A 23,053-nucleotide genomic window follows, 5' to 3' on the forward strand; every position below is an offset into this window, starting at 1 on the left:
CTTCAGTGAGGTTAAATGCAAGGTACTTCACATTGCCTGTCGCATACATATGGAGCAAGTAACACCTGCCCAGGCCTTGAGGACAGTAAAGAACTACAGGAAGCCATCAGCTGTGGATAAGCCTGTGAAGGGAGGCATTTCACATGGTGTATAAATAGGAGTGCAGCTCACCAGACATACTAATCTTTCCATTGTGAAACTGAATTGAGTTATGGGCATCTCAGAGGGGAGCAGGAAATGAAATTGTGAAACAAGAAAGGAGGGGACAGACTCTTTAGCAGAGTCTGTTGATGTAGGAGAAGGGAAAGTAGTTTCAAAGTATAGGAAGGGAGATTTAGACTGGATGTAAGGAAAAAGGGTTTTGCAGTAAGGATGATGAGGCACACCTTCAGAGAGGGCTGCCCAGAGAGACAGTGGATGCCATGTCCTTGGAGACGCTCAAGGTCAGGCTATATGGGGCTCTGAGCAACCTGATCTAGCTGTAGGCATTCCTGTTCACTGCAAGGGAGTTTGACCAGGTGACCTGTAAGGGTCCCTTTCAACTCAAATGATTTTATGATTCAATAAAATATACAGAAACAAACTAAAAAGAATGATCCAAGACCTGGAAAACATTACCTTTGTGGAAAAAAAAAAAGTATGATGTCATTTAGCCTAAGAAAAGAGAAGAGGGAAAGAGAAGGGATGGAAGAGGCAATCGTTAAACATGCCCAGACTGCTGCCAGGATAATATGCTCTGCCTGTCCGTATGGATAGGACAGGAAGTGACGCGCTCAGTGAATGCTGCAAAGAATATTCAGATTAGATATTATGAAAAGGGTGGAGAAGCATAGAAATAATAGATTGCCTGGGGAGGTACAGAGCCTCCATCATGGAAATGATGGGGAGGGAGAGCTCAGCCTTCCATGAGGGCCAACAATCTCTGCAGTGCTGCAGTTCAGTGATTATAGCAGAACTGGAGAGCTGAGAGCTACCTACATTGGCTTCATCCTATGTCTTTGGAATGGGTGCCTCCTTAAGCTGCATTACTATTCATCTCCTTTTCCTTTGACCTAGCATTATTTGTGCTGAGCAATTGGAAGGAGCAAGATTGTTTTGCTGTACTCTGTGGTAATACCACTAGTAATTATAATTTCTTTTACTGTGTTATGACTTCCCCACTTACAGTCACATTTTCATCTCCAAGAGATTCTGCAATTTATCTGGATTTATCTATGAGCGGGAATGCATGTCTCTTTTATTACTGCAAGAGTAATATTAACCCATTCCAGGCTAGCAGCATGCCAGAGGAGCATGCTGACCCACAGGAAAGATCTGTTCCTGTTCACAAAAGCACCACTCATTTCTTATCTGTGCTCTCTAGAACAAGAATTTCCTCTGCTTATATCCGTGCAAAACCTGCCTCACGCATGGGACATAGACTTGGCTGGAGTCCCCAGATCCATTGTAGTGCAGATACAGAAACAATCTGTAAAATCCTTCCTAAATCTCCATGCTTTCCCTAGGATAATAATAAATAAATAAAGGTGAGTTAAATGATGATGGGAAGATTATTTGTGGGGAGTCAAGGAGCACTATATGGACTGGTCACACACCTGGACTCCCACCAAAACCCAAGGCTCCAAACAGGGCCTTCCCCTGTCTTTTTAATAGAATAGAATTTGTGACTTGGCAGCGTCACAAAAAAAGGGATCTGCAGTGCCTGTGGCACCCAGAATAAAGCAATCCAAACTCACTGTGCCACACTTGAAGCCGCTCACAGCTTCAAGTCACTTAAAATATATAAATGTATAGGGGAAATGCATCTTAGATTTCATTTCTGAAGTGCTACTCTGGACTTTCAGATTCTGTCTGTCCACAGAAAACCTCACTGCTGCATATTTATATGGTGGAATTCAGCAGAAATAATTCCTGTCTTTTAAAATATAAAGAAAATTCTCCTCCTGTATTTGCAGCAATCTCTTGTGTAGGCTATTTTTGTTTCAGCTGTTTCTACCAGTAGGATTGCATCTCCAAAACTGCATTTTCCTCAGTTCAGGCTCCAACTACTTCCGAGCTTGAAACTCACTGTGGGCACAGGAGAGCTGGGAAAGGTAAAGACTGATTCACCCACCTCAGTTGTCCAGTCTTTGCCAATGTGCACAAAGCATTCAGATCTGCACATACAGACAGAGCCAAGGAAGGAGCAGGACAGTGGCATCTGCCGACACAAGGTAGTGACCACAGCCTCTGTGCACGGGATGGTTTCCATTCTCTATGTGGTAGCTTTAATATAAACACTGAGAATAGGCACTGTCAGATACATGAGCGCATTCCCTCAGCCCAGACTGCTCACAGCCACAGCCCTGTCAGTGACAGAGCTTTTCTTGGAGGGGCTGAGCTCACCCAGGCAGAAGGGATGCTGGCTCCCGAGTTCCCCCAACCCTGAGAAAGGCTTGAGGCAGTGTCACTTGAGTGCCCGCGCGGAGTGATGCCTGACTCAAGCATGGTCTCACTAGCATGACAGATGGACAGGTCCTCTAGGCTTTGTGGGGCAGACAGGGCCATCTTCAAGGTGGGCAACTTGGAGAAACCTGAGTGACAACCACGAGCCCAGCCCCTGCCGTGGGGTCCCCCATTTCTGCATCCCGCACCCTATCCCCTACACGGCGAGTGCGGCTGCTTTAACGGGGCCGGGGGGGGGTAGGGGGGAGGAAGGGGGGGAGTGCGGGCAGCCCCGCCGACGTCGCGGGCATCAGCTGACCGCGCCGGGCTCTGCCTCCTCCCGGGCCGCCCTCCCGCAGTAGCACCACTCTGCCGGCGGCTGCCGGTTCCGCCGCTCCGGTCCTCGCGGCTCCCGGGGCAGCACCGCGCATCCCGCCGCCCTACAGCCACAGACATCCTTGAGACTTCGTCGTCCTTCTCCTCCTCTTTCTCGTCCTCCTCCCTGTTGCCGGGGGGGAAGCCCCAGAGCCCGAAGCCCTCCTTGCCCTGCTCCGCAGAGAAGTTGGGATTCTACCAGCGGTCTTCCCAGAGCTCTGAGTTTAGGGCGGGTTTTTCGTTTCCTTGCTCTCATTTTTTTTTTTGTTTCTTCCTTTTCTTTTTTTCTCTTTTATTTACCCCCCATTTTTAATTTTTTTTTATTTTTTTCTTTTCCCGATCTCCTGCGATGGATGGCAGCCCCGAGCTCCCCCCGGGCAGAGGCTCGCTCTGAGGCAGGCTGCTCGCCCTGCAGGGCATGCCCCGCCGCCGGAGGGATGCGGGCGGGCAGCCCCCGGCCGGCGGCTCCGGCGCCGTGACCGAGGATGCCCGCGACCCGACCGCCTCTCTCCTGACCGCAATCGCGGGGATTACAGCAGCTCCCGGGTACCAGAGCTCGAAGCGGAGCCCCTGGATCCCTGGAGCGAAGAGCTGCCCTCTTTGAACGGCTCTCTGCGAGGCGGTTTTCCCCATTCCTCTACGCCTCCAGCCTCCGGATGGGGCCAAGAATCGCTCGCCAGGCATCGGGGGTGAGCCCGTAGATGCTCCGCTCCCCCCTCCTCCTCTCCGGACTCGCTGCTCCGCTCCCTCCCCGCTCACTGCCCCGAGGAGGGCGTGCACCTGGCCCACCGGGGCTCCGGGGCTGCACCGCAGCCGGACTCCGCGGGATGAAGCTCCGCGGAGATCCGCGGAAGCGGGCACGGGCACGGGGCGAAGACCGCCTGCGCTGAGCCGCCGCAGGACCCCAGCGGCGAAGCAGCCCCGCCGCCTGCCGAGCAACCGGAGCCAGCGCCCTGCCTATAAATGTGATCCCTCCGGTAGCACCCAGCCGTCTCCACCCGCCCTTCTCCATCCCCTCCCTCCTCTCCCGCGGCTCTATCCCTCCCTCCGTTCCCCTCCCAAAGCCGGTGCCCTCCATTCCCCGCCTCTCCCCTCCACCAGTGCTCTGCCCCCCGCCAGTCACCGCCATGGAGCTCTCGGAGGTGCGATGCCTGAGCGACAGCGATGAACTTTACACCATCAATAGGACCCCCCCCGGCAGCAGCAGACCCCAGCGCCTGCTGTGGCAGACGGCTGTGCGCCACATTACCGAGCAGCGCTTCATCCAGGAGCACAGCAGCAGCAGCGGCGGCAGCAGCAGCGTTGGGGGCAAAGGCTTCAGCTCGGAGGAGACCTGCTGCCCCAACCACCACCCACACCACCACCACCACCACCACTTCAGGAGGCAGTCAGCAGGACGGAGTCTGGGCAGCGAGCGTCACAACAACGGAGGCACCAAAGTCTTCCCGGAGCGCACGAGCAGCAATGGGGACCTGGGCTTTCTGCCCCTGGACTGTGCTCCTAGCAACTCCGACTTCTTCCTCAACTGGGGCTACACCTACCGTGGGGTGATCTTCCCCACGCTCCGCAATTCCTTCAAGTCCCGGGACTTGGAGCGCCTTTACCAGCGCTACTTCTTGGGCCAGAGGCGCAAATCCGAGGTGGTCATGAATATCCTGGACGTGCTGACCAAGCTAACCCTGCTGTTCCTCCACCTGACCCTGGCCTCCGCTCCCATGGACCCCATTAAGGGCATTCTCTTGGGCTTCTTCACTGGCATTGAGGTGGTGATCTGTGCCTTAGTGGTGGTCAGGAAGGACACAACCTCATACACCTACCTGCAGTACAGCGGTGTGGTCACTTGGGTGGCCATGGCCACGCAGATCCTGGCAGCTGGCCTGGGCTGTGGTCTCCTTGGGGATGGCATTGGCTATGTGCTCTTCACACTTTTTGCAACCTACAGCATGCTCCCGCTGCCGCTCACCTGGGCCATCCTGGCTGGGCTGGTCACCTCTGTCCTGCAGCTCGTCATGCAGCTGGTTATCCCTAGATTGGCCGTGACTTCCCTCAACCAGGTACCGTGGTGAGGAAAGGGTGGGAGGCCTCCTCTTTCTCCATCACCCTAAGAGGAGGTGTGGGGTGTCCCAAGAATCCTTTCCCCTTTAGCAAGGTGCTCAGATGTTCTGTACTTTGGGGAGAACACAGGCAAAATTATACCTTCTTTCCCTCCCTCTCTCTCCCACATTTCCTATCCTCCCTGCGAAAGAAGCAGTGGAATAAGATTTCACCCTAAGAGGAGGAGGGGGGCACTTCCTGGCTACTCTGTTCCTTGTATGATCACTTCACTGTTATTCCTTGGAACAGTTTTCTTGGCGCAAGTCGGAGGGACAGAACATTTGTCACTTCCCTCCTTTATTTCCAGCAATGGTCCATGGGATGAGACGGGAAAGATAACTCTGTCTTGGCCAAGCTCTCCCACTGCTCATTTCTCATTTACTTGCTCACGCCTTTTAACTCTAGACCTGCTGGAATGACTTGTGTTTTCATGTGTGTTGCACAGCTTGATCTGGGCTGTGAGAAAACGGGAGGAGGGCACGTTGCTCTTTTCCAATAAGAGCAAAGTGATACCCTTAACGAAAAAAGGGGAAGGCTCTCCTTGGAGGTTTGGTGTGAATTCCTAACTTGTGTTCGAAGGGTACCAACATGTCTGTTCTGCTTGTGATCATGCAGCAAGCATTATTGTGCTTAGAAGTGATGTCTAGGACAGAGAATTGGTTAAAACAGAGTGGATGGGATGAGGGGGGGGGGGGGGGGGAAGGGGAAGGTAGGGAGGGATGCCATGGAGTGCCATGCAAACAACTGAGAGGCACTGGGAAATGTGTGTGTCTGAGAAGTTAAAATCAGGACTAACCTGACTTTACACTCACTCAGCTTCTTCCTTTTGGAAGCAAGGATTCAGTGAGCTCTTGACATCCTTTCAAAGCAAGAAAATGCTGCTTTTCTAGGGCAACTTAATCCTGGGGATTCTCTCTGCTCCCCTTCCCCCCATCGTTTCCCAGACTGTCATAGCTCTGTGCTACCAATATTTCACAGCAGATTATTGTCTCCATTTAGCTAGCTCCAGGGAATCAGTGGGAAGGAGGTGCAGATACTGGCAGAAAATCCCCAAAGGAGGGAGGATGTAAAGGAATGTGTTGCTGATGGCATATTGTTTACATGACTGCTGGGATGTGCAGCTGGGAACTGGCTGATATTGCACCTGTAAGTTTTAATGATGGTGGTCCTTGGGTCACATCTACCTCACCCAGAGCCTGGCCATCCTGTATTCCTTGTCCACCCCTGTCTATTCCCTTCCTCCACACACAAGTGAGCTGTAGGGCTGCTTGACCTCATTCCCCCGTGGCCAGGCTCACACTGCTGGGAGAATCTGACACAGTGGGTTTTGCCTGAATGAGTTCTATCGACGTAAGACAATTACTGCACAGAGTTGTTGCTTGGATCCTGGTAACGTGCTGATGAATGAATTGGAGCTGTATGTTGTGTCCCACTCCCATGCACTGCTGGCACTATTAGTACATGATCAAAAGCTGTGTGAGTTATGCCGATGTCTTAAGGTTCTTCCACGTCTTATTGTCCTATCCTGAATCTGTGAATAAAGCACTGCTATCTCATTATACACAGGTATTGCAGCTGTTTATCTGATCCCTGGAACACACACATATCCCAAAGACACTTCTAACAAAGACATTTCCTGGGAGAGATACAAATATCTTCATTTTGCAGCCTAGTACCTTGCCAGCTGCGTGAATGAACCTTTGACTGGTGTACAATGAGACCTTACCAGCCAGTTGATTGCGTTCATGAACCAGATATATAAATCTCCTGAACAGGATCCACACAGATTGCCATATGTTGGTGTCGATTCTCACCAGCTCCTCCTTTTCAGAGCCCTCTTAATGTAACCTAATTGCACACTGCTTTGTCTGCTTCTCTTGTCCACTCTGTGGGAGAGGTTGGATCCTTCTTTACCCGATGCTGGGAGGGAGCGCACTCCTTCCCACAAACACAGCGCGGGAGATGCGCGGGAGATGCGCGGAGCGCAGCTTCGCGGGCGCTGTCCAGCAGCGTGGTGCTGAAGCGCGGCCCGGGGGCTCCCTCCAGCGGCTCTGCCGCTACTGCACCGGGCCCCGCGCAGAGCACTCCGCACCATTTGCGCCCTGCTGTGCGGGAGGTGCGTTGAGAGGCAGTAAGTGAGCGGGGGCAGCCCCTGGAATTGCACTGTCCTGTTTAGTTACTTTATGGCATTTCAGCCTTTTGTTTGTTTCAGGGAACTCTGGTGCACTTTCAAGTGTCGGATTTTGAGGGCTTTTGGTGTATAACTATTACTTTACAGGTAAATACAGACTGTTTAAATGATTGGTCATCAAGGCTAAATAGCAAATGTTTGGTACTACATAGACTTCTTCATCTTGCAGGTAGAGTACTCTATTTTATCACAGGGCTATTTTTCCAAGTAAAGCATTGTCTTTTCCCTTCAGAGAAATCTTACAAGTCTAAATAACCTATTAGATTATGTAGCAATACCTGTGACCATCTTGCTGTGCTTCAGGATGCAGACAGGTACTTACAGTACACAAGATCAAGGAATTAAAGTCTACAACAAAAGACAAAACAGAAGGTAGAATTTTGATCGTGGTCCAAGTAATGGGTTTTCCACTGATTTTGATGAGACCAGGATTTCATGCAGAGAACACCAAACTCAGTTCTGAGCACAAAGTCTTCTCTACCCTGAAGTCAATTTATTACTGCACTCTGTACTATCCATGGGGAAAACAGTGCAGATCCTCTTCTCAGTAAATGTAGGTATAAACTTGTTACAAGTCTATCTACACTGATATAGTTGTAAAAGTACATACAAAAGGAAAATAAAGTACTGGAATATGTTTTCCCTTAATCTCTTAATTAATAATAATTTGTATCGATTAATATATTCACGAGAAATTTAAATCATTTGTAATGCTGAATGCAAGCATGCAGTATTACCTTATCAGCTTTTTGTTGAGTTTAATACAGTATGCATGGTCAGGAATGCAAATATTGCCCAAGTACATTATTTTCTCTTGCAGTGATATACAAGAGAATATCTGATTTTTCTTGTGTTTCTGAAATGAATTTGAACCAGCATTCTGGATATAGGTGGAAGACAATTACTGTCTTGAAATTAGATTACATATTTATTCATTTATTTTTCAAATAGTAAACATAGGCCCACTAGTTTCTGTTTTGCCAGAAACATTTTCTTTTCATGTTTTGGAAAACCTTGAAATCCAGGTTACTTGAGCCCAAAATGCTTAGCAATGGAATGCTTCTCAGAGAACCTGTGAGAGAAGAAATGAGAAATGCAAGATCTTACTGATAAACAAGTGCATGGATCTGTGTTCCTGATTAGATACTTTGCTGAGGATGGTATTTACCTTGAACATTCACTCAGAAGATGGTTTCATTTCTATTGCATTCATTCTTACTATTTTCTTGATGATTATGTGATATAAGATCTAAAATTTCTAAGAATATATGTATGTATTGCAGGCATATAGGGAAGAATAAACAATTCAAAGCTCCTTAGTGTTATATAAAGTAGGCAGATGATAATAGAGACATGGATTTTGACAGAGTTGGAATTATGTAAGCTACAGACATACACTGGATTTTAATTCTCTCCCTATGCACCCTTCATTCATGTGAATGAATTCCTCGGTAGTCAGTAAGCCTACACAGATTTGCGTAACCCATGCCTTGAAGGATCAAGAGTGAAATTATGCATATTAAAGCTAACTTTAAAATACACATAGAAATTACCTCAAAATAGGTAATACAAAGACTGAGGAAACTCATTCTTTTCAATTTAATAGCATCTGTCTTTCCAAGCCAAATCAGTTTTGTGAATTAACGCAGTGTTTCCTTCTCCTCCTCTCCTCTCCTCTCCTCTCCTCTCCTCTCCTCTCCTCTCCTCTCCTCTCCTCTCCTCTCCTCTCCTCTCCTCTCCTCTCCTCTCCTCTCCTCTCCTCTCCTCTCCTCTCCTCTCCTCTCCTCTCCTCTCCTCTCCTCTCCTCTCCTCTCCTCTCCTCTCCTCTCCTCTCCTCTCCTCTCCTCTCCTCTCCTCTCCTCTCCTCTCCTCTCCTCTCCTCTCCCCTCCCCTCCCCTCCCCTCCCCTCCCCTCCCCTCCCCTCCCCTCCCCTCCCCTCCTCTCCTCTCCTCTCCTCTCCTCTCCTCTCCTCTCCTCTCCTCTCCTCTCCTCTCCTCTCCTCTCCTCTCCTCTCCTCTCCTCTCCTCTCCTCTCCTCTCCTCTCCTCTCCTCTCCTCTCCTCTCCTCTCCTCTCCTCTCCTCTCCTCTCCTCTCCTCTCCTCTCCTCTCCTCTCCTCTCCTCTCCTCTCCTCTCCTCTCCTCTCCTCTCCTCTCCTCTCCTCTCCTCTCCTCTCCTCTCCTCTCCTCTCCTCTCCCCTCCCCTCCCCTCCCCTCCCACCCCACTTCCCCTCCCTCTCCCTCTCCCTCTCCCTCTCCCTCTCCCTCTTCCCTACAATTCATTTTTCTGCCATAGTCAGCTGTGAGTGACTTATAACCTGATTGTAGGATTTTAGGCTGGATTATGGTCTGGTTTCCTTTTATATCTGTATCACCTGACCAGTATCAGCAGGTCACAACATAATTAGATTAGAATTGGCTACACTTTTCTCTGAAGCAGCACCATCATTGTTGTGCTAAGTAGGGAAATGCATTAGTTATATTTACAATTTGGTGATTAATTACCTTCAGAGAGTTTCCTCCAAAATGGAGGATCTCAGGCAGAAGCATGAATAAAACCTGCTTTTATCAGTGAATTTCAGCCTACACTGTAGTTAGTGTACTTGTTCTGAATGGAAGTTACTTTGATGGATTTTATGTGACATTTTTTTCTGCTTTCAGAACACTTCTGGATTGTTTTTAAGGTTTTTTTTTTTCATTATTTGCTTGTTTTTTTTTTTTTCTCATAGTTTAGGAAGAGCAGCATCTAATGCAAAATAATCACGTAGTGTAGAAGTGCAGTTACAGCTGACACTTAAAAACAGATCATGCTGGAATGATCCTTATTAGCCTGTACAGAAGTCTCTAGGGGATAAACATCTCCATTCATCCTCTTACTCTATTTCTCAATCCTGTCAATGATTTGATGTGAACAGGAAATAGAAGGTGGCAAAATGAGAACTGTTTAATGGATTCTTCAATTTCTAACAGGGAAAAAAGGCAGGGAATATGAGGATCCTTTCCTCCATTTTCCTTATTTCCAGAACATCTTAATAAGTGTGAGAAAAGCTAGAGTATTCCATATAAATGGTGAATTTTAGTAAAGAGAAAGGAATTATGATTTTGAAATGATGGTTAAAGTAATGAAAACTCCAAACCTGAAAACCCTGACAAAGCTGGTGCCTGGCACCCCATCCCTGGGGTGTTAGTAGGCACCCTGCTAACATCCTATTTCTTTAAGCACAGTGTTCTTGCACTTATCAACACTTCTCATTCTGAGTACCTGGTGAGGGTGCCTCAGCAGCTCAGTGTTAAAGCTACTTTTCAGCCAAGCCAAACACTATTTCAGTTGAAACACATTCTATGGTTATAAGCGCTTGCCTTACATCTTAGATAAGGAGGGGTTTGCATTCTTTCTCGATGGAACAAATGCAGTTCCCATGATACAGAACACTGAAGTTTAAATCCCTTTCTCCAGACAGAATTCAAATCTACCTCTCCTTACATCACTAGAGAGTTTCCAAAGCACTTTCTCCCACTCCTTGGAAAGCTGTTCTTCCTGGAAGAAAAAAGCTAAGATTCAGTGGGCACAAAGAAAGAAAGAGAGAAAGAAAGAGAGAAAGAAAGAGAGAAAGAGAGAAAGAGAGAAAGAAAGAAAGAGAGAAAGAAAGAAAGAAAGAAAGAAAGAAAGAAAGAAAGAAAGAAAGAAAGAAAGAAAGAAAGAAAGAAAGAAAGAAAGAAAGAAAGAAAGAAAGAAAGAAAGAAAGAAAGAAAGAATGAACAATCTTTACTGTAGCCAACTGATTAAGGAATGCATCTTTGGTGATGTCCTTGCCAAACATGTTAGTGTTTTATATAATATATTTTATAGGGAACCTGCTTTGGCAGGGGAGTTGGACTCGATGATCTCTGGAGGTCCCCTCCAACCCCTACGATTCTGTGATTCTGTGATAATGCTATTCAGTCATCCCCTCAAGCACATGTCTCAGTCAGCAAACTGTATGTTGTGGTTCCCTATTTTTGACATCATGAGTCTTGAATCTCTTTTTCAAAGTGGTGAAGATTCTCCACAAAATTTCTCTCCTTTCTTATCTGCTGCTCCTCCATCTTCTCAAAAGCATATTCAACCTATGAGGGCAGTTTCAAGACAGACGGGTGGTATAGAATGAGGGGGTGAGCCTTGAGTCACTGAGCTGCTGTGCAGAAAATTTAAAGCCATTTTAAAAGACAGTGCTTGGCCCTGTTCAGTGTTTGATCAAAAAGATAAAGGCAGTGCCCTTGGGGAGGCTGGTTATCTAACACTCAATCTCAGACATTATATTATTTTTATAAGTTCTTATATATACCCGCAAGAGCATGGTGTAACTCAGAATATATTTCTGGTTTAAAGTCTTGCAGTCATACATTTGCAAATTTGGTGTACAGTGATCCCCCATTGTGGCATCTGAGTCTTTTTTGTTGTTTTTTTTTTTGGTCTCTAACTTCTCCATCAGAGAAAAACTCTGTTTCATTTGTTCTATTCTTGGTGCAGTGCAATTTGTACCCAACCCCAGCACAGGAGACTGTGGAGTAGCAATCTGGTCCAAGGAGGGACATGAATGCAAATTGCTGTTATTGGTGCAGTGAATTTTGAACATTCTGGTGCTAGCCTCACTCATTCAAACCAGGGATAAAAGAGATCTTACTAGCCAGAAGGGATCAATCTCAGATGATACTGAGTTCTTACACAGCATTTCTTGGAACTAAGAACCTTACTAAGAGATATTATTAGGGCCTGACTGACTCAGAGACTCTGATCAGCTGAATTTAATGCCCATAGAGCGCAATACAGAAATTAGAAGACATTAGACAATTAGAAGACATTAGAACATTTAGGTAAACAAAGATCATTTCTCAGTTTAGGGAAAACATTGCTCTGAGTCTGGTTTTTGTTTGTTTGTTTGTTTGTTTGTTTCTTTTTCTGGGGGAAAACACCAATATGGACATCCAGGTCCTCCAGGAATCTCTTGGAGTTGTCACTCTTATCTCTCCAAATGCACTCATCTGCAGACAGAGATATGTGTATGGTACTGTCTAACCTAACAAAAACTATCAGAAAATGCATATAGGGTGAAGTGCAAAGCCAGGCAGCAATTGGCTGACAGAAAAATATTTCAGCATGTAGGTTTGGTTTATAAGCAACTATTTTAAGAAGTGTTGCTACTTCATTTGTTAGCTTCTGGTGCTGCAAGCTTTCATACATTTAGCTTTAGAAGAAGAGTTCATTAATTAACCATTGCTGCAGCCTGAGAAGTGACTGAAGCACATCGGTGTAAAGAAAATGAGCCCAAGCCACTTTTTCCTACCACTCTAGCAAATAATTTTACTTCTCCTAATTAGTTTAATATTGTGGAATCATGTTATAAGATGCTCTTGACCTTATTCTAATAAAAGAGTTGCACCTGGTATAAATGAAAGAATATTTGAATGAGTTGAAAGTGTTGATTTTTCTACCTGCTCATTTTGGTTGTTAATTTTGGCTTGAATATCACAGTTTTGGGCTTGTTTCTTCTGATCTCTTCACTTTTGTTTTTATCTTAAAATAAAATGCAAAAATCGGTTGTTACTGAAATCAATGGAAACTTTCAACAGAGGCAGAGTTCTAATTAGAAAGAAACTGTTTTTTTCTTTGGAGGATCTGATCTATAGGCATTTTATTATTTCTGCTTTGTTCAAACTCTGCTGCTTTATTTACTTGGGAGCTACACAGGGATTGTGCTATCTCTTCTGTGCTGCTTGCCTTAGATCTACCACAGTAGAATCCTTATCTTTAAATCATAGAATGGAATCATAGAATCATAGAATGGCTTGGGTTGAAAAAGGACTTCAAAGATCATTGAGTTTCAACCCTCCTGACGTGGGCAGGGTTGCCAACCACTAGACTAGACTGCCCAAAGCCACATCTAGCCTGGCCTTGAATCTAAATCTTGAAACTTCCTCTAAATCTGGAGGTATCATCACAATACAAATAAGAAATAATAATAAACAGTATAATCGATCAGTACATAAAAACTACATGGTATTGTACAATACAACAGGTGTTTTATGACTGAAGTAAGGAACTCAGTAGAATAAATGAACTAGATTTATGACAGTTAGATCAGAACAAAGTCTAGATATGCTCATTCTTTTATCCCATGATTCTCTGCCTTTTTATTAATATATTTTTAAATTAATATTAATTTTTTTCCTTTATTAATATTTTTCCTACGCATACTAGATAGAGTTACAATTGACATGGAAATTATCCCACGTGCTCAGTGTGGTTTGAATTTAATGTGCCATTTTCATATTCTTTTATAGAAAGGAACTGTATTCACCACTGATTTCAGCAAGGAACTGAGAATGAGGATCATTCTTCTTTTATCACTAAATTTATCAGTGGCCCTTGCTGACCCCCACACACCACTTTATGTTTCTGTGCTCTGGATGATTTGAAAATTTGCCTTTCTCAGTTGCTATAGTATGTGAGTATCATGCTCAACTGCTTTAGATTTTTGTTCAAAACATACCCATCACCCTCTGTGGTGCAAATTGAAGACTACCGTATTGACTTCCATCAGCTATTCACAGGTTTTGATAAAAAAATAATAATAATTGAATGTAATGAGAACTGTTGCCTATAACTTTGCTCTTTTTCAAAAGGCCTGGTTCTATAAAATTTTCTTCTACCAAATATAAGTGATTCCATGGTCTCCTTACAATACAAAAGATAGCGTACAGTTTATTCAAGGTTGTACATGTCCAGTTATGACTGAGATATGGAGCCAGCCTCCACTTCAGATGTCCTTTTTGTGACCCCATGTTTCTTGCTTTCTCATCCAAGAAGTGGATCACTGTCAATAAACAGAAAGAAGCACATTCTCACCTGGGTTATTTTGTCACTGTTATAGGAATCTTTACTAAGTCTGGAATCCACAGATTCAAACTCCCTCACACAGAATTGAGAGAAAACAATAGATCACGTTTTGGTCCTTGTGTAAATACTGTTACTTCTTGGGAAGGAAATAATTCTCCCCTTCTTGGGCTCTGTGTGAAATTGGTTAGAGCTTGTAGGTCTCTGGTTGAACTCTTTGCATGCCCTTTGATGCCTCCAAGATCTGGCATGAGATGCTCGTTGAGACTTAGGCAGAGCATAGGTCATCTGAATCTTGCCCAAATATACTACTATTAAAAAATGGCATTTCCTGAATCTTGCTTAATGCCACTCTTACTGATGCTGCGATAGTTCCCTTGTTCTCTCCAATCCCTAGAGTAATAGCAACTTTTTTACAATAATGGGAAGAGAGGAAGAATTTGCTATCCATATTTCATTATGTTAATACAATTACCTTTTCCTGCTGTTTCATTAGCCACCTGAGAGGCTACTGAGAGGTACCTGAGAGCACATAAAGTGTTCCCATTTCCTATGTGACAGCAAAGGACAGTCGGGTCTTTAATAATCTTTTATAATCTCAGCAACTCAGCAATAGACACATGGATGTGTCAATAAGGGAAATGATTTAGTGATGGGCTTGGTAGTGCTAGCTGATGAGTGACCTTTGTGATCTTAAAGGTCTTTTCCAACCTAAATGATTCTATGATACTATTATTCTAAGATGTTTAAAGAAGTGAGACGTCTGACCAATGAGGACTGTTCAGGCTGGAGAAGATAAATTTTAGGGGGAATCTTATCAATGTCTATAAATATCTGAAGGGAGAGTTCAATGAGGATAGAGCCAGGCTCTTTTCAGCGGAGGTCAATGTCAGGATATGAAAGTAATGGGCACAAACTAGAAGTTCCATTAAGTGTTGAATCAAATAAGAAAACAGAAAACAATAGGTGTTGCGTGTTTTGTTTTTTTGTTTTTTGTTTGCTTGTGCTTACTGTAAGGGTAATTGAACACCAAAACATGTTACCCAGAGATGTTTTGAAGTCTTTGTTTCTGGAAACCATGTTGAAATCTGACTGGACAAACCCTTAGGCAATCTGCTCCAGATTATCTTACTTTGAACATGCATCTTTGACTATATGATCACCAGGATTGCCATCCAATTCATTTATTCTGTAAGCCTTTAAGGGCTAGCTGCTCCAAAAGTTATGCCTCCTAATTTATTATGCTGGTCTGTGACATCAGAAGAAAATGTTAATGGTAAGGCAGTAGAGGCTGAATCTTCCCACCAATATTTCATCACATTTTATTGCCGTGTGACAGATGGCAGTACATGGACAGTCTGACAAAATGTTATCTGACATGGAAGCGTGGATGAAGCAAAGGGGTGTCATTGTCTTCTATGAGAAAAAAAATGACACCTACTGACATTCATCAACACTTGCAGAACATGTATGGAGACCAATCAGTGGGTGTGAGCACAGTGAGGTGGTGAGTGGTGCATTTTAGCAGTGGCAACCGTGACAGTGCATCACCTTCATTGGTGCAGATATTAATGACCATGGCATGCAGCCTCTTGTTCATCACTGACCAAAATGCACAGCTAATGTTGGTAATTGATCTTACAAGGATCTGGAGGCCAAAGCCAACATCTCTGAATCCAGCCTGAAACAGCACAACTCCTGTGCTCACAGTGTGAGATTTGTTTTAGGACAAATTCAATGCCTTCTGCACCCCCTTTGGTCCATTTCAGCTTCAAATCCTGCAGTAGGACTTAACTGCAGACTTTTTTCAGGGTCACCATCTGGCATGGCACATCACTGCTTCATGGAAGATGATCTGTAGGCTTATCACCATCCTTACCTGGTGATATCAAGCAGCCCTAGAGCACAAGATTATAGCAAACATCAGATACATACACACTCAGTACTTCTTTTTGGAAATGATTCTGCCTCTACACACTAGATCTTTGTAGCATGAGCAATATTGCAGGAAGGAGAGATTGAATAATATCAGTAAGCATGTCTTTTCTGGCCATCAATAAAAAGAACTCTTTCATCACTACCAACCACTTTATTTCTCTCTCTTGTTGAATTGTTACATAAATGTTAGAGATACCTGTCCATGAACTGTGGTCTCACTGCAGATTTCTCAGAAACCTTAGCTACTGAAGTACACTAAAGGCAGGCATGTCATCCTTAGGCAATCTACCAATATAAGGACCATATTTTATGAACTGATGCTATCCTTCTTTTAAAATGATAGAAACTGAACTTCTCCCAGCAAAACACTGATGATTTGTATCAATATTGATTTCAGAATAGAGAACAGCTCTTGAGAAGAGAAAGCTGAAGGGAAACTGTGACAGCCTTCAAATATGGAAGGAGTTGCTGAATAGAGGAAGACATTGTTCTCTGTTTCTCCTGTAGCTAGCAGGAGAGATGGTGGGCTTAAGTTCCTGCAAGGAATATTTACATAAGATAATAGGAGAACTCTTGTGACAAGACATAAATAAATAACTAGTATTTGCCCAGGAGGCTTCATCCAGAAGTATGATTAATCACTTCTGGGAAGAATTGTGCTAGGAGTTGTTTAGGTAGCATCCAGGATCTGGAGCATGACTTAAATGACCTGTCAAGGTCCCCTTGTGCCCTAACTTTTATAATTAAATGATACTGGCTCATAATTATCACTCTGATGCCAAGTGTTCTCACTTCCCACTTTCCAAGGAGGTTAACAATTCCAAATTTCTGATGGTCCATTCACTGCAGCTAACAGATTAGTCTGAACAACCCTGAAATTCCAGTGTCATTATTTAGATCAGTGGTTTTCTAAGGACGTAGTTAATCAACTATTTATCAAAAACTAATAATACTGCTGATGATGCAAGAAAATGATAGAATCTGACAATCTCTTCCCAGAGGCAAATGGCTGATAAAAGGACTACATTGTCAATAAAGTCCAATTGAAAGAAAAGCAACATCTACAGAATGAGAGGTTATTATTGCAGTCAAAAATACATTTCAGGTCATCATCATCTTATTGTAATTGACCTTCAGTTTTCCTCATGTCATATACCTGTTCAGATTAGTTTTATTTATAGCTACATATTAGTATATAATCAGATCATCATCATTTTTTGTATTCTGTTCATTACAAACATTTGAGGGGCATATGCCAATTAATTATGAAGATTAGGAATTCTCCTGGATGTTCCTGCTCTAAGCAAAGTAGATAAGCACTTCCAGATGTTTAAAGATATAGTCTCTGAAAACTTTAGGCTAACTTCACAGCCATTTGCAGATATACAATGCGTATGAAAATAACAGGAACAATATGGGCATGCAGTGATATAAATAAGCACAGTAATTTCTTCATACCTGCTGAGTAGCTAGAGCATTATTAGGATTTGGATGGGTCCTAGCTATTTTTTTACATCCAAATTCATGCTGGACATCATGGGATAATATGTCTCTTGCAGAGTTTCTCTAACACTCCAGATAGGTCTATTAGACTAGAGGCTGCATTATGCTATTGGAGTAGCACTGCATTTTTCCTAGGGCTGAACACCCCATTTTGCACAAAATGCTCTCTTCCTTCTTCAATAAAGAAAAGCGTTCTGAGCAGCAGACAATTGTAATTCAAACTTCAATATCTTCAATATCTTCAATATCTTTATTGACGACCTGCATGAGGGCATGGAGCACACTCTCAGTAAGTTTGTGGATGACAGCAAGTTGGTTGGAAATGTGGATCTGCCTGGGGGTAGCGAGGCCCTACAGAGGGACCTGGACAGGCTGGAGAGCTGGGCTGAAGCCAACGGGATGAGGTTCAACAAGGCCAAATGCCGGGTCCTGCACTTTGGCCACAACAACCCCACGCAATGCTACAGGCTTGGGGCGGAGTGTCTGGAAGACTTTATAGAGGAAATGGACCTGGGGGTATTGATTGATGTCAGCATTGTGCCCAGGTGGCCAAGAAGGCCAATGGCATCTGAAACAGTGTTGCCAGCAGGAGCAGGGCAGTAATTGTCCCCCTGTACTCAGCTCTGGTGAAGCTGCACCTCGAGCGCTGTGTCCAGTTTTGGGCCCCTCACTACAAGGAAGACATTGAGGCCCTGGAGCGGGTTCAAAGAAGGGCACAAAGCTGGTGAGGGGTCTGGAACACAGGGCTTGTGAGGAGTGGCTGAAGGAGCTGGGATTGTTCAGTCTGGAGAAGAGGAGCTCACAGGAGACCTTACTGCTCTCTATAACTACCTGAAGGGAGGTTGTAGTGAGCTGGGGATCAGCCTCTTCTCTCGTGTAACTGGTGATAGGACTAGAGGGAATGGCTTCAAGCTGCACCAGGGGAGATTCAGGTTGGATGTTAGGAAATACTACTTCTCTGAAAGAGTGGTCAGGCATTGGGATGGGCTGCCCAGGGAGGTGGTGGAGTCACCGACCCTGGAGGTGTTTAAGGAATGTTTGGATTTTGTGTTGAGGGACATGGTTTAGTGAGAATTATTGGTGATAGGTGGATGGTTGGACTGGATGATCTTGAAGGTCTTTTCCAACCTTGGTGTTTCCGTGATTCTGTGATTCTGTAATTCAGGGAACATATTGGATTATGTTCTCTTCAAGGGTAATAAACTCTGACTTTGCCAAGATAATTGTGGTTTGAGTATTTTCTTACTGTGAAGGTCAATACACTCATTCAGCAAAATGCCTTTATTTCCAGGCTACAAAATCTGTATCAGCAGTTCAGAGCAACTATAAACAAATCTTTAGTAAAATATTTTTAGTCTGCTGTTTCTAATCCTACCTCATACAGGAATCTTTTAGTAATGATGAATGTTTTGAAAATTCATGTTGGATTTTCAGTTCAGTGTAAAGAATGGCATAAAACACACGTGGAATACAGATGTTCTTGTTTATCTCAGTGAAAACAGAGTAATAGGATAGAGGTAGGTCATCCTGGTATCGTTTTCAATTGTTATCATCATTTGAAGAGAAATTGTTTGAGAGAGATCAACAGTTTGTTCCTAAGGATGCACTTTTTGAGAATGACTGAATGGACTAGATTGTCTCATGAGCTACTACCTTCACTTATTGCAAGTCCTTCAGATCTGCAATGTCTGCCTCTGTGATCCAGCAATGACTTCTTATTGAATTCTGAGATCAGAACCAACTATTAGAAGAGGGAATTTTCAAACCTCAGTGACAATGGTTCTTCCATTTCAGTTTCCATTTGAACTGAGTAGATGCTGGAAGCTGAGAGTTACCATACGCACATTTTTCATCCCTCACTAAACCGCTTTTATTATATATATTTCAAAAACACATTATACCCCTCTGCAAACTTCAGATCCTCTTTGATATTCCCGACTTCTTGTCAGCTTTAGGTCAGTCATTGTCTTGTTCAGTGGAATTTCTTCGAAGAAAGAAATATTTGAAGAAAGCACAGGTGAACTGGTAAACAAAATTTCAAAGTGAAACCTTTCTTTGGGAGACTGTGAAAAGAAATCTATGCAGTGATGGTTTATAGAAAGTCTCCAAGGACATGTTTTATGTAGTGGACAATTCTGCTTGATGTCAGAATCTTCCGTTTCAGTTCAAGAGAGAGGGCTCTGCAATCCCATCTTGCAGTAACTTTCAAAACTGGATCAGTTGGGCCTGGATGGATACAGAACATAGAGAATGTGCCCAGCATACTAAGATTGAAATGAGAAGTTTGCTTATGAATAGATCATAGAATCATAAATTCATAGAATCATAGAATAGCTTGGATTGGAAGGGACCTCTGAGATCATCCAGTCCCAACCCCCGCTGTGGGCAGAGTTGCCACCCATCAGACCAGGTTGCATAGAGCCCCAGTCACATGGCCTTGAATGCCTCCAGAGAAGGAGCATCCACAGCTTCTCTGGGCAGCCTGCGCCAGTGCATCACCACCCTCTGAGTAAAGAACTTCTTCCTAACATCTCACCTAAATCCCCACTCTTTTAGTTAAAGTCTTTCCTCCTTGTCCTATCAATGAGCCTGTGTAAAAATTTAGTCTCCTTCCTTTTTATAAGATGTTCTTTGATCTTTGCAAGTTTGATGATACGTGCATCACACTGCTGTGAAACACAACCACGCTCCATGAGCAGGTTTTACCAAGGGTCATTTGGCTGAAGGAGCCATGGGTTCTGCATAAAGGTCGTTAATGTATTTGGAGTCCTAGGGCTGACTTGCAGGCAAGATTTCAGAATTTAAAGTGAAATATAAGTATGCTCAAAATGAGCATGCTTTAATTCTATAAACCCTGCTACCTGAACACTATCTGTATCTTAAATATTGCTACGTAACCACGTAGAGTTGTCCCCTTTTTCCCCTGTAGAGTTGTATCAGTCTAAAAAAGACATTTGTACACCTATGAGCCTGACCTGCACAGAAATGCAGTAGTTGATCTTCTTTGCTACTAACTCAAAAAAAAAAAAAAAAAAAAAGAAATTCAAATACAGGTTTCCATGAGGAGTGCAATGCAATGAGGCATCTAAGCAAGTTCTTGTTTTTAACCAGAACTGAATATAGGTTTAATGTATATTTTACTGTACAGTGTCAGTAAGATGGATCAGATGGCCAATTAATATCAACAGCTAACATGTTTGTAGTGCTATCTATAGGCAATTTTAATTATTTTCAGCACTGCAGTAGATAAAAAGAAAAGAATTTTACCATTGGGGCTGAGTGGGCCTGATCTTATTTTTCTTTAAGAAGAGAAATGGTATTTTTTTGCACTTTGTTTGTATGTCCCTTGGGAAGGATCTACCTGGCCATTGTACTGCTAGTTGTTTTGCACTCTAAGAATTGATTTTATACTTCTTGGGAAAAAAAAAGATCATATTGTTATAAGAAGGAGGCATTAGTGATTCCCTAGGATATCTGAATGCTTTGTTTCACTTGTGTTTGGATACTTGACATAATAAGATAGATGGAAAAAATTACTTAGATCAAAAAATTACATCAGAGCCAGTAGGCTTATCTCCATCAAGCAGATCAGTCTTTTTTACCAAGAATTAAAAACCAAAGAAATCTAACCCATACATTAACTCTGTCCCTTCTCTTAGAGTATTTTCATGGATTTGACTGCCAGTACCGTCTGCTTTTCAAAAGATATCAATTAATTGAGGTGAACACATTCTAAAACAAATTGTGTCTGTTTTCCCTTTTGAAAAGCTTAGAACATGCTATCTTCCTGAAATTTCAGTAAAAAATCTGTTTTTCAGCTAATTCTTTACTTAATTGCTGGAGTGATTTTTGCTCCATGAAACATGGCATTGTCAGCTTTGATGTTCCTACCCTGTATGACCAAGGCTACAAGCAATTTGTTTTAGCGCTCCTAGGAGAGCAATGTTTTTCTATCATGACTGCTGCTGCACTGATCTGTATAGAAGATACATGAGCTAAATGCTCACCCACATCAAACACTGCTTTGCCCAAGTAAATACTCCTTTGAAACCAGTAAGCTCTCTTGTGAGCAGATTAAGACTGACCTTGCTCCCGAGTGGGTGTTTTTAAACAAAGTTTGAACTACAAAAATGTGGGCAATATTCATAGTCAAACACTGGATCAAATCTTGCATTCACCAGGAGGCATCTCCTGTTAGTTTATGTCCACCAAGTTTTAATATTCTCCTGAAGCTCTCATTGGTTTCAGCAGGTCTTAATATTAAAGATCAGAGACAGTGTTTGCTTTGTCTTGTGTCATTTATTTAATATCCCATGAACAATATAGCTTCTATTTCTCACACTTACACAAGCAGTAAAAACAAAAGTATGTCTTGTATTTTCAGACAAGGAGAATTTGGCTCACCACATATATCAGGACATAATGTTAATCCAGAATAAACCAGTGCCTTCAAAGGAATTAGTCTTACCTAGTCACACCAATGTCAATTCAGAGTGAATCTTGCATCATACATCTCTATGGTAGCAAAGTGGCAGAAGAAACTTAATCCTTTATTATTTGTGTGTGGCGTACTCTGCAATGCAAAGGACTGAGTCAACTTTTTCTCACAGCACTCTTTGTACTTTTGATGTCATTCTGACTTCCAGCTCACCACACTGAAGCATTCACCATGACTAATAGTAAAACAACACCCACAGTTTTCACAGAGGAAAGTGTTTATCCTTGCTGAACTCAGGGAGATAAAATATTAATTCTGTGGTCTGAAATGCTGTATGCTTTCGGGGCTTTTGTCCGGTATATTTCCATTTGTTCCCATATCCCTTCTCTGTCTTTTCTCTAGCATAGTTCATAGGTGAGAGTTAAAAAATGGAGAGAGAGGAGACTTTTATAGACAATATCGAGTAGCATTAAATTGTTTTCAATAAAATTGAAGTTTGTGGATATCCTGTCTCTGAAGGTGTTCAAGGCCAGGTTGGATGAAGCCCTGGGCAGCCTGATCTAGAGCCTGAACTAATGATCGGCAACCCTGTTCATGGCAGGGTTTGGAACTAGATGATCTTTTGGGTCCCTTCCAACCCAAGCCATTCTATGATTTGATGAAAACACAGCTTGAAAAAGCTTAACAGTTCAGACCTGCTTCTGTGCCTAGATGTGTTCAGCTTAGCTGTGGAAGACAAAGACTCCTGGACCTAATTACCCCATGCCACATTGTCCTAACATTTTCCATGCAGGCTCATGCATATATTCACAGATTGTTCAGAATCATTCTAACATCACATCAGAACCTAAGACACATCAACTGAGTTGATCCAAGCACAACAAATTACACCTTATCTGAAAGGAGAGTCAGAGAGAGATCCAGCAGGCATTGGCACAGGCTACCCAGGGAGGTGGTGGAGTCACTGTACCGGGAGGTGTTCAAGAAACGTGGAGATGTGGCACTGAGAGACATGTTTTAGTGTTCATAGTGAGGATGGGCTGAAGATTGGAATTGATGATCTTAGGAGTCTTTTCCCACCTTAATGATTTTATGATTCTGTTTCCTGCAGTCTATCCAAGGTCTCCCTGAGGTCATATCAGTATTGGCTGTAGGTGCATCCTGGGATACCTGAACTTCTGCATACTCCCAAGTCTAGTAAACATAAAGTGGAATGTCA

At 43.5% G+C, this 23,053-nt stretch overlaps 1 protein-coding gene across 1 annotated transcript in view; it reads left to right on the forward strand.

Moving 5' to 3' along the window:
* Window positions 1–3,908: 3,908 nt before the first annotated feature.
* Window positions 3,909–23,053, forward strand: part of ADCY8 (adenylate cyclase 8) — a gene marked incomplete at its 3' end in the record, with an annotated part of 126,150 nt that continues 107,005 nt past the window's right edge. The window contains exon 1 of the mRNA XM_079533636.1: window positions 3,909–4,853. Within this exon, the coding sequence (XP_079389762.1) occupies window positions 3,927–4,853 (927 nt within the window). The 5' untranslated portion in view covers window positions 3,909–3,926. The remainder of the gene's footprint in view (window positions 4,854–23,053) is intronic.

This window comes from Tetrao urogallus (genome assembly GCF_951394365.1).
Source record: "Tetrao urogallus genome assembly, chromosome: 3".
Taxonomy (NCBI): Eukaryota; Metazoa; Chordata; class Aves; order Galliformes; family Phasianidae; genus Tetrao; species Tetrao urogallus.